This window comes from Pyrgilauda ruficollis, unplaced genomic scaffold (assembly GCF_017590135.1).
Source record: "Pyrgilauda ruficollis isolate IOZ18807 unplaced genomic scaffold, ASM1759013v1 scaffold16, whole genome shotgun sequence".
In the NCBI taxonomy this organism is placed as follows: domain Eukaryota; kingdom Metazoa; phylum Chordata; class Aves; order Passeriformes; family Passeridae; genus Pyrgilauda; species Pyrgilauda ruficollis.
The window spans coordinates 5,428,395-5,441,561 of record NW_024514764.1 but is presented as its reverse complement, the minus strand read 5'-3'; the positions used below and the strand labels follow the sequence as shown (position 1 = coordinate 5,441,561).

Here is a 13,167-nt window from a genome sequence, read left to right as displayed (position 1 = left end):
AAAAAAAAAAAAAAAAAAAAAAAAAAAAAAAAAAAAAAAAAAAAAAAACAAAAAAAAAAAAAAAAAAACAAAAAAAACCCACAACCAAAAAACCCCAAAACTCAAACTGAAGCTTGACTCTGCATCTTATGTTAGTTAACACTAAGGTAAATTTATCTAAGATCATAATCAAAGATGAGAAAGAACATTATTTAGATGGTAAGGCTAATTTTTATTAATCCTGTGGGATTCAGGGATTCATGTTCAGTGACGCAGTGATCTGCTTATAAAATTCAAGGTTACTTTTGTTTCCCTATCAGCTTTATCAATTTTTAACTTCTGTAACTGGATACAGAGTACAGAGGGGATTGTATTTTAGCATTATGGCAACTAAACTAGTCCAGTGAGTTTAAAAGAACAGTCACATTGTCAAGCTTTGGAAATGTTGCTTATGATGGCGCACCTAAATATTAGAGTTAACTGTGTTTTGGAATAGAAAACATAGGTGATTTATTTGTGTTTAGGCAGCCTGTAGAATAGTAATCCCTTTGTCAGAGGGGAAGGAAAAAATCAGCTGTGTTTAAACTGCTCTTAGTTGTTGAACTCTTTACTTTTTATTACAATAACTGATAAAATGTTGGCTGCTTCCAATGCCGGCTGTACAAAGTCTGGCTCTTTATCCTGAACATGATTAGGGGATTTAAAAAAAATAATATATTGGGATAAGGCTTTATTAAAGAGGAAAAAAAGACTCTACCCATGTTAAGCTGATATGGAAACTGTTTTCAGTTGGAAGGTGTTTCTTCCTACAAATATGAAACCATTTCATATAGTAAATAATATTTAAAAAGTCGTTTCCTGTGTGCATTTTAGCATAGATTTGATGCAGCTTTCTTTAGAACTACTTGCATGTGCTAATCTGTAACTCAAAGTCTTGTGTTGTTGTAACAGTTTACAGACCTTTTAATTCCACATTTGACTTGGTGGCAGGATGGGGGAGTGTATTTGTGGGTGCTGGCATCTGAAGGCGTGGAGACATTGTGTGTAAAAAGAGTTAAATAAGTGACTTTGTTTGCCTTAGGAAACACCAACGAAGGAGCTGGGAAGCCGTGGGATAGACGTGAACGGGGAAGGTGCTGGCAGCTCTCCTGTTGCATCTTCCAGTCCTGGTTACTTAAACAGATTTGCAAATTCAGAAAGCTCAACAGATGAAGAAGGTACATGAATATATTTACACACAGCAGGGGCTGAGACTCTTTTATGCAGAGCCTTTTATGAGAAGTCATTAAACTATATGTGATCTGTAAACTCACTGGACCATGTTGGCTTCAATTTTGCATCCTAAGCACATGCTGCAGCTGGGCTCACATTCCCTTGTTCCTGAGGAGCAAAGCTGGGATGTGATAGTGGTTGTTTATATATTGATGTGTCCAGGGTTGCCTGAGAGGCAGCCAAACTGGGTGACAAATCTTTGTGACTCCCTGGGCTAGAGCCCTGCCCGGGGATACAGGTTTTGTTTGGGGTTAATGTAATCTTCCAGTCTGCTTGTACAACTCTGGGTGACCTTACATGACATTACTGTAATGCTGCTTTTTTCTTCTTTCTTCCTTTTTTTTTTCCTTCCCCTCCCCAAGGTGGGGGTTTTGAGTGGGATGATGACTTCTCTTCTCCAGACCCATCCTTTATATCCAAGGCAGCTAATAGTCTCATTGGTTCTAAACCACCCCTTCAGCCATCAAAGTACTTCTCTCCACCTCCACCATCTCGGACTCTTGATCAGAACTGGTCACATTCATCCCCTTACTCCAGATTCTCCATCTCGCCTGCAAACATGGCAAGCTTTTCTCTTACACATCTTACAGATTCAGATATAGAGCAAGGAGGTAAGTGATTTAGTTATAATTACTTTAAAGATACAAGTTAAAATAGTTATGTAAAGATAAAGGAACAGACACAACAAGTCTTGTTCTATTTAAATACCAAATGTAGAAGTACATTTTTAACACTGTGAAAGTTTATGTCTGGTCTTGTGTTTCAGTTAAGACATAGTTTTCCATGGAGATTATTTGCATCCAGATTGGTACAAAACTGTGGTTGAACAGCCTGGGGAACATTTACAGGATAAGCTCTCAGTTTTTGTGTTAAAAACCCTAGTGCTGTATTTGGATAAATGAACCCTCTGCAATCCTGCAGCACTGCTGTTGCACCTGCCACACTATGGCAGTTATTAATTCTGGTTATTGCACTGTCTTAAGTCACAATTGTATTTTCATTGCACAGGATGAGGATGCCAGGAACATAATGTTTCTGCTATTATTGTGTAAGCTTATTTTACAGTTTAGTTTTCTTTTCATATTGCTTTTTAGACATTGCATTCTTGACATTCTCTTGAGAACTGCAGCATGTTTTCTAGAGCTGTGAATAGGGTAGTTTTTGTTAGGAGAGCCAAGCAATCCGTTCAGAGCAATACTGAGTACTAGCAGTGTTTATTAACAAGCCTTCTTGTCAGTAACCAAAAGCTTTTTTAACCTTTGATACATTTTTGAGGGTTAAGAGAAGCAAAAATAAGCACACTTGAATCGGTTTGGCATATTATTAATCTTGATAACACATTGCATTATTAAAAATAAATATTACTGATTGCAGAGCCTTGCTTATGGTCAATGTCTATAAATATGTAATCAGTGTTATATAGAATTGTATTGTTCTTGTATTGTGCTTACTGATTAGATAATATTTGCTGCTTAGTAACTTACAGATAAGAGAGAGTATTTTGGAGATCCTACATTGCCTTATGTGTCCTAAGAAGTGACATTGAACTGTGTGATTGAAGCAGATGTCCATGAATAAATGAACCAAACGTTTACAGTAGTTGAAAGTGTAGGGAAAAATTAACCAAAACTTGGAAGGGCAAAACAGCAGAATGCCAAGTTCTAGAAAGAGTCTTAAAAAGAAGTGAGGGTTGTGCAGAAGAATCTCACTGTATCTTATGACCTTTCCTCTACTAATAGGAAGCAGTGAAGATGGAGAAAAAGATTAAATCAATTTAAACATGCTCGGACTCCGTACATAAAACACACAGACTTTGTGTTTGAAACTTCTTTATCTAAACTCTGGATCCTCCTGGAGTAACACAGGTAATCAAGAAGTACTGAGAAATGGAAGTAAACACTGAAAGCAATGTTAAATCAGGACATTAATTTGAATGTGTATTTAACTTTGTAATGTATTTTTAAATCAGTGCAATTTTGCTTTTCATTGAAAGACGATTCTGCCGCTGTTTTCAAGTACTTGAAGTATTTTTCAGATAACTTAAACAAGTAAAGCAATTACACTACAGTCTGGTTTATGTATGAGATTGTATAATATTCTTTTTATATTTTTCCATGTAGTTCATTATCTATTTGAACATACACCTGTTGTAGAATTGTGTATACCTGTCCTGTGCAACAGGTGGCTGTGTTGATGGAACTGTTTGAATGATAGTTGATCAGTAGTGAGCCATATTTATTCAAAAAGATATCACTACATATTACTTTGCTTATTACAATTGCACTATGGATTATTCTTCCTTTATTTCCTGATGATGTACAGAATCAAAATCTTAAATCTTTCAAGGAAAATAAGACAAGTTGAATTGGCCCAGTTATCCAGTTTAATTTGTCCTTTTTGTAGCCTTTTGCTATGCACGGTACTCGTCAAACGTACATAACTTCTGAGTATTATGTTAGACTTGCTGAAATCTTATATTCAGTACCATTTCTAAAATGATAATGGTTATAGAATGGTTGTTAGTGTTCATGTTTTATAGGAAACTGGAAAAGAATCTATGATATACTCTGGAATTTTTAGATGAAAGAGATAATGTCTCTTAATTCCTACATATGATCCTACTGACTGCTTAAACTGTAATAGCATCTGACTATATCAAAGTTAAGGGCCTTCCAGTTTTTACTACAATTTCTGCCTTGGAGAAAGAAGAGGAAAAATTGGTTGTACAAAACTCTGGAATTTATGAATCTTATAAAAAGACTAATTTCAGTAGACTGGATTTGGGTACACTTGGCCCTTCAGTTGTACATTCTGTGAATTTTTGAAGCTCACTCTTCTGCTGACTGCAGATCTGGGCTCCATTCAGAGGCCTGTGGTAAATCTACCTCTCTGTGATGTTATGACAATTAAGATTTTGATTAATGGTTCATGCCCAGTTCTGCACCAATTATAGGGCCAGATCCATTTTAAGATGTCTGCAGAGCTCCATGGTACATCTTGAAATGCATTCTGAGCAAAGGCTGCAGTACAATGGGTTTGCTCTGTAGGGAAGGGAAGACTGTGGGGGCTAAACCTTCCTGCTCTACCATGCATTTAGCTGATTTAATCCTCTAAACTGCTTGGAAAAATATATCCTTAATTATTACTCCAAAGTGTGTTCAGTTGAAAAACAAATCCCTGACTTCTTGGAATGCCTTATGCAGTTCAGATCTGTAGGAAACACTGATAGGAGCAGTTTACCTGGCTTTGTATTTGTTTACCTGTACTAAAATACAAATGCACTGAAATATTAAGTACTTTGTATTTTAGTGGTTGTTTTGGCAGGGCTGGAGATAATGGTGGTCCAAGTGCTCTGTGTCCAGATCCAGTCACCAGAGAATATTCATCATATGGAGATGGGAGGATTAGATATTTTCAGATGTGTGATTTCTTTTTTTGTATACCTCTGTGTTAATTTTGATTTTTAAGTATGTTTTAAAATTGACAGGCATATGGTAACTGGTTTTTTCTCCAACATTATTTAGCCCTTAAACCAGAATGGCTTCCATACTGACTAAAAGGGAATGATTTAATTAATCATGTTCTTTGAAGTTGCCAATGAATTATCTTTTTCTGATGAGGCACTCAGGTTCAGAGTTAGTCAGAACTGTTCTTCAGTATGAAGTGAGGAACTGGATTTTCCTATAGACCTTTCCCAAAACATTATTTAGAAGGCAAAGTCAAGTAGTTCTTAACACAGGCTTACAGTATATACTGTAGAGGGTTTAAGGAAGCTGTGTGCTACTGAAAATAATTTAAAATGTTGGTAATAGACCTTGTGCACAAACTATTGCTTAGAAACTCCATAATTGCAACATTAAACTCCTTGATACAGCTAGATTTAGGGTACCTCATCTGTCTTTAAATTTCCACCACAGTAAGAATGAAACTCCATAATGGTCTGCAGGGAACATTTGGGCTTGTCTGCCTTATGTGGTGAAAAACTTGTCAGACCTGGAGTTCAGCCTTAATTTTGAATCATTTTATTTAAAAAATAATTCTGGGTTAAATAAAAGCTTATGCTCCGGAATGTTGTAATTTGGTTGTGCATTTTGTTTCTTGTAATTCTGGAAAATCAGATGTTTATCTTGCACATCAGGAATTTCCTTTGCTTGATGGAAATCTAAGATTTTTATTCTTTACCTGGGTTTAAAGAAAAGCTTACACAGGAAGTGAAAGTTTACTCCTTTGTACAAATGGACTTATTGCTAATGAATTGCCAAAGGAGCATTTTTTCCAAAACAAGATGTGTATAATATTAAGCAAGGTAATGTCCTTTTTAGCTGTACAATGAAGAGAAATAAATATTTAAAGCTAACTCGGATCACTTAAACATAAATTTTACTTTCAGTAATCCAGTAGGCTGGATTGCAATAATATAGACTATCTTTTGGGGTAAAAAAATAATAATTAAAGATCTGATCAACTACTAGCAATACTTAAATATCTGCCTGGCAGTTAAGTGGCACAATGAAGATGAATCAGTAATTCCAACATGTTACATTATAATGAGGGGATTTGTTCCAAATCATTCATTACACTCTGTGTAATTGCTTGCACTAGCTACTTAAGCCTGGTCTCCATTTTAGAAGTACATGTATCTATTTTCAATGGTTTATTATGAGGACTGGTTACAGCTTAATTCCTTCTCTAGTAGAATCCCTGGATTGTTTGAATAATGAAGGCATTGTCTCAATTTGGCTACTAAAGGTATTTAAAAGATTTGATTTTTCCCACCTGAAGAAGTTTGTTTGAACATTAGGATCTGTGGTGAGAAGCCAAGAGAGCAACAGGTGTGTCCAGTTTCAGTGGGAACACCTGTACTCTCCCACATGCCCCAGCTGCAGATACACTGTGTATAACTGCATTGATGGAAATTGCCATTTTCATGGAAATGAGCAGATTTAACTGTTTTTTCATATCCTTGTCAATGCACTAATGAAAGCCATTTAAGCCTCATTCTTTTTATCAGTATTTTTAGCAGATTTTTATGTAATACTCAATCTTTCATGAAGAGGCTGGTTGGTAGAAAGACTTTTTTTTTTTTTTTTACAGTTAAGCACTATCCTAAAATGTCAGCATTGTCAGGTGTCAGTGACTTGGCTATTTGTGTTGGAGTTGATGAAAGGTGGAATTCAAGTACATTAGCCTTATAAGAAATAGCCTTAAATAAGAATGGAGTTACTTCAAAAAATTACTTCAGCTTTAAGTCATACATGTTAATGGTTTTGGTACAAAATGGGAAGAAATCTAGAGGAGAGTCAAACATCATATAAACTTATTGAAAATAAGTATTTGTAATACCAGCAGCCTGTTTTTCAGAAACTTGAATATGACTTACAGTTAGTTTTGTTTATGAAATTGTTTGAACTTGCACAGATGTAGGTGTAACTTAAATGATAAATGGTACTGATGTGTGTGTATATATAATGTTCAATTCTATTTGTAAATGAGAAACTATGTAACAAAATCATAGGTATGAGGTTTTCCTATTGTAATTTAATACAGGTATGAGGTTTATGGCAATATATCATAGTTAATGAAATTTCAGGTCAAAATGTCTTTAAATTGTGTACATTTTTAAATTGTAATTTCTACTGTATATTGATTATCATGCATAGTGTGATTCAAGAAACTGCTTGTAATTTAAAAATATTTAATATTAAAAATAAAATACAGTTATATATTTATAATCTCTTTGTCTGTTTGTTCATTTTTAAACAGATGCCAGCAGTGTAGTTCTACTGTAAGATGTATTTATTAGTCTCCTGAGGTTGAGAAAGTTCCAAAAGTTCAAAGCCACAGTCCCAGCAGATGAGTCCACGCTAAATAGCATAGTCACCTTTAAATTCTTCCAGTATCATCACCCTTGTGAAAATTTCAGGTAAAGTGTGTACACAGTCAGTAGAGAAGCAATAATTAAAACAGAAACAGTGTCATTCTGAATACTGAATTTTGCTTTCAATCGTAGAATTAGAGATCTGTAGGAAGAATGGGGAGTTTGAAATTCATAAATTCAGAAAACAGGTTAATGATGTTTTCTCAGTGTTCGCTGAATTTCTTCCTAGAAGAGTTGCTTGTTTTTTCCATCTAAGTGCATGTGCTGAATGGACCAAAAATCACCAGGTAAATAACTGAAGTACTGGTGTGCACTGGGAGCTCCCTTGATGAGGTGCTGGCTGTTCCAGGCTGGCAGGAGGAGAGTGAGGCAGGAGGACAGGGCTGCTGCTCCCTGCTCTGCGGGAGGGTGGGGATGGCCCAGGGCAGCCCTGGCAGTGTTGATGGAGGCTCTTGTGGAAGCCCCCACCTCTCATGGCAGCTGTTGAGTGCTGGCACCTGTTGTGACCTGGGAATGAGAAACTGATATCAAGATGACTTAACTTCATTAGGTAAAATATAACTACTGGGCTGAAATTTGACCAAGGCAGTAGTCATTAATGAGAACAGATGCAAAAGATCCCATGGCACTAAATTGGTCACCTTATATAGAACTTATTATCGAAGAATTTGAGAACTTGCAGTCTTTATGAAGAGGTGGCAGTGCTGTGTCTGTGGGCCTGTGTCACACGGGTGCTGTGACAACTTGCAGAACAGAGCTGAGACCTTGTCCTCCTGCAGCCGGGGACACTGCACCTGCTAAGGAGGCACCGGGCCGGCCCCTCCTGTGCACGACAGAGCTGTGCTTGCCCCGGTGCCAGTGACACCCCCGCCGCTGCCTCCCCGTGTCACCGCCAGCGCTGTGAGCACCCCGAGCACGGGCGGGAGCCGTGAGCCGGGGGATGTGGCCGTGCCCGGCCCCTCGGGGCTGTGCGGGTGCCTGCCCGCGGAGGGAGCGGAGCTCCCGCCCGCCGGGCCCGCCCCCGCCGCTAAAGCGACGTGTCCGGGGCAGCGCCGGCCCTGCCTGCGGCTGCCTCCGCCTGCGGGGCTCGGGCAGCGCCTGCCCGGGGCTCCTCGGCCGGGGCCGGGCCGGGCCCCTCGCAGACAGACCCTGCCTCGCTCAGAGGACACGCAGCGCTCCCTCCCAGTTGCCCCCACAGCCCTTGCTGCTGTTCCTGGCTTCCCCTGGGTCTCTGCCGCCTTGCCCCTTGGGCCCCAGGCGCCTTCTCAGCAGCGGGTGGAGTGGTAAGTCACAGAAGAGGGATGCCAGCCCTTGTAGATGGCTGCACAGGGTGTTAAATGTGTTGGTATTCGGCTGCTCTCTTTGGTTTCTCTTGACCACTCCAGTCTGTTGCTCCTGGTCCCCCCACAATCTGTTTGCTCCTTGCACACTCTGATAACGCCTTCCTGGGTCTCCCAGCAGCTGAGCTGGGGCTCTCTAAGGTTACTTCTACAGATGACAGCAGTGGCAGTCCCAGAACAAACCTCCCAGCTAGGCACCTTGTTATCCCGTTATACCTCATTTGCTTTTGCCCAGCCTACAGTTTTAAAGACTACTTTGCTCTCGCTGTTTGCTGAAGCTTCCTTTCTCTTGGATCTTCTTCCAACTTTCCCTCCTGGCTGTCTCCATGAGCCCCCTCTTCACCACGTCCTGTGGGCTGTTTTCTTCCAAACAGCAGCGCTCCCCAGGAGTGCTTCCTGTGCTTGGGCAGGGAAGCTCCCACTCTGTGCTCTGCTCTAGCTGTGCCTTTTCTGCCAAGTGAGTTACACAAAGGGTCCAGAACAAACCTGGTGCTGTTTTCTCCCTGAAGATACCTGTGTGTCTCCAGCATTTTTTAGGCTCCCACAATGCAAGCTGCTTGGTGCTGTCTTTCAGCTGTCATCCCCTGGGTGCTACCTAACCCAGCTGCTTTGTGAATTCTTGTCCTGTTTGGTAAAGTTGCTTCTTTGGTAGTAAGGAACCTGGGGATGGCCAGGATGTCCTCACAGGCAGAGAATGGAGTCACTGTGCAAGCCCAGCAGCTGAACATGGCTTTAAAGAAATGAGAAATGAGACAGGATGTGTTTACCATAGCACAGCTGGGACCTGCTGGACACAGCCACCACCTGCTCCAGCTAAGGTTGTGGTTGTACTGGGACAGTCTCACATCTGGGGCTAGGTTTTTTGTTCTTCTTTTTCCTTCATTTTTTATTGGCTCACCAACTCTCAGTCTGCTCCTACACTATAGTATCGGCGTAAAAATGTATTTTGTTTACACCAAACCTTTTAATGACTACAGGAACTGGAAGACTGTGGAAAGAACATATTTTGGGAATGTCTCTTAGTAACACTGATCATTGGTGGTAGAGGCAGGGTTGCTGTGGTGCTGTTGTCTTCAGATGTAGTGTGGGCACAGAATATGGGCTGAGGGAGGTAAATTATCAGTGCTGTTACCTAATGCAGAGGAAGGAATGTTGCTGTGTCTTTTTGAGTAACTTGGAAAATAGCCTGCTCTGCTGCTGTTGATCTGGAGCAATAACTGCAGTTAAGCCCTGCCATTATTGGATTGTTGTTGGAAGAGGGAAGTGCTTTTTTTTTGTGAGTGTGTGTGTGTGTGGAGGGGACTAGCCCACAACACAAATGCTGCAGCTGAAAACACGTGGCTGGCTCGGAGCTTCTCTCTGAGAGTGTGCCATGTTTCCCTCTAGTGGACTCCTCTCACAGTGGAAACCTCTGCCCACAAAAACCAATTAACAGGAGTTCAAGGAGAAATTACTTCGGGTAAGAGCCTGAGGGTCTGTGTAATATCCCTCTGAGCCAGCACACGTACATGGAAGTGGTGCATGGCTCTGTTATAACATGGGGGAGTGAGGAGCTGGGAGACAACAGCAGCATGAGGGATCAAACAGAGGCAATGTGTTACCACACCTCACTGACTGTTGTATTCTGCATATTTTTTGAGTTGTGGTTCACTTTTCTACAAAAAGACTGAATCGACTTGGAGACCACTTTCTCTTGTGTACAATGATAAAGGAAAAACCTCTCTGCTTTGAGACCTGTTTTCTAAGAAAGTTGAGGCATCTGTTTTTCACCAGTAGGCGATTCACTGCATCTTTGTTTCACTGGTTCCATTCACTTGCCCTCTGTTCCCTCTGCAAGCTCTCCTCCCAGCTGAATATTGGTGTTATGTTTTTACAGCACACTGACAATTAATACCAGTCCATCCAACAAAACATGAAGACTAAAACCAAAGGAAAGAAACAAAGGCAAACTGTTGACAAAGAAGCGTTCTCTGAAGAGCCAGCAATGAGAAAAAAGGAACTGGTGAAATGTTTGAGACGCAGAGAAAGGAGGAATGGGGGAAACAAGGAGAGCAGCAAGATGCCCGCAGGCAGAGCCAAGCGTGCCTGGAGCAGTAAGGACAGGCTGCTGAGGAGGCTGGAGAGCAACGAGCGCGAGAGGCAGAGAATGCACAAGCTCAACAACGCCTTCCAGGCCTTGCGGGAGGTGATCCCTCACGTGAGAGCTGAGAACAAGCTTTCCAAAATAGAGACTCTCACACTGGCCAAAAACTACATCAAATCCTTGACCTCCATTATACTCAATATGTCCAACGGACACTTTCCAGCAGTAGAAGGGATGGGGGGAGCCTGGGGATCCAAACTGTACCAGCATTATCAACAGCAGCATGGGGAGGATGACCATGAGGAAAATCTACAGAAATATTCCACATAGATTCATAACTTCAGCCAAAACACAAACTGCCAGCTACTACTGTCATTGTTTTTCCTTCTTACATCATAATACGTGTCATTACCTAGAGGTTTAAAGAGGTTATTTTTGCCTCCAGTCTCTTCCTTTTTTTTTGTCTTAAAAAGGCAAACAGGTAACACTCATGACTATAGTTTATATGGTACATTAAAAATTACTTTAAACCCTCAGAATTTTTCAGAGCATAATGAATGTGTTTGTGAGGTGTGCCAGGATCTGGAAACGTATCCTGTAACATTGGAGTTGACTTGAAAATAGTGATTTACTAACTTCTGAAAATTATCCCACCTGGAGTAGAGTGAGTTGAGCCTTTAAGGTCTGTGTCATCTGAGTTCCTTGGAGTTTGTTGAGAATCTTGGCTGTAGTTCTGTTCAGCAGCCTTTCAATGATTCGTCTACTGTGCTAAAGAAAAGATTAAAATCTATGACAGCATTTGACTGACTTGGTGACTGAAGTGGCACATATGGGAAATTGGTCACCAAATCTGAATATTTATCTTGATATTTAACTTCGGTGGATCTGCCCTGGTTATCTTGAACATTGCAAGGCATAAAAACATCTCTTGATGCAAACATCTGCAAAGCTTTCTTAGATTGTAAGCTCTCTAGAGTAAGGACAGCTCTGATCTGTGTTTCCAGAGCATCTGGCCTCATGGAGATTCTCTTTAGTGGGTGTCTGGGTGCCATTGTAATACAAATAATAAATAAGGGACAAATTACTTACTTTTGCCAAGACAATGATAAAAATGCTTTAGTATAGTCTTTAAGTTAGACAATGCTCTGGCCAGTTTAAATTACTTGCTAATGAAGCCTGTGATGTGATCAGGTTCTTTTTGGGTTAGCATTAGATTCTGATACTGTAAAACAATAAATGAAGCAGAAACTCTTCAAAAAGGAAAATAAGCTCTTTTTTTCCCCTCCCTCTATCCCCTTCTGTGGTAAAAAGTTTTATGTCACTGAGGAACTCTCATTTCATCTTGTATTCTCATACCTGGGGCATCTGAAGCTGGCGTGGCCTCAGTTGAAAGTGTGGTGCCCACGGAGCCCCCGTGTCCCAGCTGCCCCTCCCCACGTGCCCCATGGAACAGGAGGCTGCTGCTCTGAGCTCTGATGGCACAGGAAACATCTGGCACCTCATCCATCACTGGGATTGATAATGGTTTGTGGCATGGTCCTTTTCCAGGAGAGGAGGGCTGTCCAAGGAGGAATGGGGGCTGAGGAAGGATTTATCAGATCCATCACAAAAGGACTGTGCAGTTTGGAATGTGTTTGTAGTTTGCTGCAGCACAGCTGAGGGGATGACAATGTAATTCAGAGTGAAAGATGAGGATTCCCACACAAGCTGGTAAGGGATGTGAATTCTCTTTCTCCACCACAGCAATCCATAGCTATGATGTAGAACAACACAACAGTTTATACATGTGGTTGCCTTCCTGGAGAAAACATTTGGATCCTGCCTCAACTGGAATTTTCTTAGTTGTTGAACTTTTTTCACATTAAAATAAATGTGATTTAGCCCTTCTTGTACTCGGGTGTTAATGAAAGAATTGCAGAGTCTCTTGGAGATTTAACTTGTCATGACAATGCTAGATCACAGCAGCCCTGTGTGGGTAAATTAACCCTCACTGTATTTGTGCACTGATCACAATGGGTCAGTCAGTAACACCAAGGCCTTTTCTTCCAGTTATTCCACTCAGCACCTCCTCAGGTAAGAGATGTTGATGTTATTTGGTTATTTCTCACCTTCCAGGTCAGTGCAAACTGTGGCTCTGTGTGTCACACAGTAAGCTATGACCAAGCACTTGTAGATTATGGTAATTTTTTTGTAGGATTCTTTAAAGGTCATTATCTGAGTTTCCAGCTAGTAAACATCCCTGGAATGCTTTTGTGGGATAGTTATGTTTGAACTGCTGTTTGGCTGCATTGGTGGAAGGAGGGAATCAGCAAGTTTAAAATCCAGTATTCTAACAGTACTGTTGATGAAGAATTGCACTTTATGAACCAAGTATGCTGGTATCGCTCTTAAACATGCAGAGTTTAATGCTTGGGCAGTGTATTTTTGGCTTTCTGAAACCAGAGGCATTTCAAATATTAAGCCCAAAATGGCACATCATATCTAGCTATAAATACAGCAGCCAAGGAGGCAGGTGAAAGTCACCCCTTCTCTGAACACTGCCATCCCCAAGGGACAGTCAGGCTCTGGACAAAGGCATTTTTATGGAATTACAGCTGCTAGTTCCACGTTGGAAC

General features: G+C 40.7%; 2 protein-coding genes across 3 annotated transcripts in view; both read left to right on the top strand.

Moving 5' to 3' along the window:
- The window catches only part of LMTK2 (lemur tyrosine kinase 2), a 42,365-nt gene extending 35,129 nt beyond the window's left edge, over window positions 1–7,236 (top strand). The window contains exons 12-15 of one of the 2 annotated variants that reach the window (XR_005954696.1): window positions 1,061–1,196; window positions 1,614–1,862; window positions 2,991–3,116; window positions 7,015–7,236. Coding sequence is in view for 1 of the 2 variants with exons in the window: in XM_041462272.1 (XP_041318206.1) it covers window positions 1,061–1,196; window positions 1,614–1,862; window positions 2,991–3,019 (414 nt within the window). In the remaining variant the exon portion in view is untranslated. Of the gene's footprint in view, window positions 1–1,060; window positions 1,197–1,613; window positions 1,863–2,990; window positions 6,984–7,014 lie in introns of those variants that run through there. The other variant, XM_041462272.1, reaches the window with a different exon arrangement.
- Window positions 7,237–8,186: 950 nt separating this feature from the next.
- BHLHA15 (basic helix-loop-helix family member a15) lies at window positions 8,187–11,774 on the top strand. The gene is made up of 2 exons (XM_041462273.1): window positions 8,187–8,412; window positions 10,346–11,774. Exon 2 carries the CDS (start codon window positions 10,382–10,384, stop codon window positions 10,880–10,882), a length of 501 nt encoding a protein of 166 aa, XP_041318207.1. The 5' UTR covers window positions 8,187–8,412; window positions 10,346–10,381; the 3' UTR covers window positions 10,883–11,774.
- The last annotated feature ends 1,393 nt before the right edge of the window (window positions 11,775–13,167 follow it).

Coding starts and splice junctions, on each gene's coding strand:
- BHLHA15 (XM_041462273.1), top strand. CDS start 10,382: ATGAAGACTAAAACCAAAGGAAAGAAACAAAGGCAAACTGTTGACAAA.